General features: G+C 52.3%; 2 protein-coding genes across 2 annotated transcripts in view; both read right to left on the bottom strand.

Annotated features, from left to right (window-relative positions):
• The window catches only part of ACA1_178200 (SPRY domain containing protein), a gene marked incomplete at both ends in the record, with an annotated part of 2,498 nt that extends 1,635 nt beyond the window's left edge, over nucleotides 1-863 (bottom strand). The window contains 2 exons of the mRNA XM_004338136.1: nucleotides 177-287; nucleotides 823-863. Of these exons, the coding sequence (XP_004338184.1) occupies nucleotides 177-287; nucleotides 823-863 (152 nt within the window). The remainder of the gene's footprint in view (nucleotides 1-176; nucleotides 288-822) is intronic.
• Nucleotides 864-1,685: 822 nt separating this feature from the next.
• ACA1_178090 (uncharacterized protein) overlaps nucleotides 1,686-1,773 on the bottom strand; it is a gene marked incomplete at both ends in the record, with an annotated part of 1,061 nt that continues 973 nt past the window's right edge. Inside the window, one exon of the mRNA XM_004338135.1 lies at nucleotides 1,686-1,700. Coding sequence (XP_004338183.1) covers nucleotides 1,686-1,700 — 15 coding nt within the window. The remainder of the gene's footprint in view (nucleotides 1,701-1,773) is intronic.

Here is a 1,773-nt window from a genome sequence, read left to right as displayed (position 1 = left end):
ACCCTGACGGCTACACCCACCCCCCACCGACGTGTAAGCGCACACATCCGTATAACGTGAACAATGTACACACGCACGCACTTGGCACACACACACACACACACAACCTCCAATTTGTGGCACCACACAAGCCACACTCGCCGCACACGGAAAGAGATAAGAGAAGAGAAGAGCACCTTTGATGAGCTGCGAAGAGATGTTCCAGCAGGTGGCGAGGGAAAGGCGCAAGAGACGAGCAACCCTGGGGCGATCGGTAGAGAACGGCCGACGTGATCTCGTCCCAGCCTCTGTGGTGTGTCGGCGCGGCACAGAGCACACGACACACGACACACGACACACACGACACACACGACACACACATGACACACACACAAAAGTCGACACACACGACACACACGACACACGCGACACACACAGACAGTGGCCTGGTTAGCAAAGAACAAAGAACGAAGACCGATCACGAGCGCGCGCGTGTGCGGTGAGGCACCTTTGATGATGGGCGCGCGGTGGCGAGGCAGCGAGCGCGGTCGAGTTATGCCGGTTTCGCATCTTGGTGGGTAGTCGTCGTTGAGGAGGCCCCGCACACGACGCAACACGCAACACACACCGCACACACCGCACACACACACGCACCACAATGTCCATGTGCACTGACCGAGCGTTGGTCGGCACCAGGGATGCCGAACCTGTTGGGTGCATGGGACTTTGAGGACCGGGTAGTGCCTCTCCATCGCTGATGGATTGGTGTGTCTCTGTCGTCGTGTGTGTCGTCGTGGTATGTTGTGTGTAATGTGTCTCATGTGTGCGGTTTTAGGTGCTCACCCATTGGTCAAGGCGGCATTGATGGGCAGGTGGGGCGCCATGTCATGTCATGTGTGGCACATGTACCTTCCCACTTCACTCCCCTTCCATTCTTGATGCCACTGGGTTGAACACCTGCACACCAAGGCAAAGCATCTGAATGAGAAGATTGGCAAAATAGAGGTGGACATGGAGGCCATGCAAGCAGCCCTAGGTGCATTGGCACTCCTCACAAATGCCACCATCATTCATGCCCCAATGTGAGGACCAGACAACAATGTCCCACATGACATGTTTGCTAGCATGGATGCTGGCCACTTCTGCAACTGAGGCAATTTGCAACAAGTACTCACTGGCAGGGATGGAGGGCCTACTATGTGTGAAAGGAGTACTATGATGCTTGTGGTTAATCCACAGCTAATGGAGTGCTCATTAAAAAGTGACAGTGGCACTTTTTCATTTTTCAAAAATGTATACATGACATTTGTATGTCTGTGTGGATATGTGTATTTTGATGAACAGTGTCAGGAAGAGAAATTGTGAAATCTGGACAGGATGGGGAAAAGGCAAGGAAACAGGGTGCAAAACTGCTTGAACTGTGGTTTTTTCAGAGGATGAAGTGGGTAGCTGTTGGGAGAGGTATGAAAGGAAAAAGTAGAAATTTAGTGGAATTGAAAAGGAAAAGCCCAACAGGACTTGCACTGCTTTCTTCCAGAGGAAGATGAAGTGGAGGAGCTGGAAGCAGTGCTCTTGGGTGGCAGAGGGGTGAAGCCAGGATATTTGAAGAGTGCTTCCATGTCAGCACAGTGGGTGTCTTTCCTGCAATTTATGGTTGTACAGTTGGTGCTTATCTCCAACTTTCTGCCAAACATCATTATGAACCCTCAAGCAGGGTGATGCTGCCACAGTGGGGAGTGTGAGGACACCCGCCCAGCTCTAAGAACCTAGCCACCCCAGAATGACCTGAGGCTT

The sequence above is a fragment of the Acanthamoeba castellanii genome (genome assembly GCF_000313135.1).
Source record: "Acanthamoeba castellanii str. Neff unplaced genomic scaffold scf7180000084743, whole genome shotgun sequence".
Classification (NCBI taxonomy): domain Eukaryota; phylum Discosea; order Longamoebia; family Acanthamoebidae; genus Acanthamoeba; species Acanthamoeba castellanii.
The sequence above is the reverse complement of the archived record's forward strand: the minus strand, read 5'-3'. Positions and strand labels throughout refer to the sequence as shown.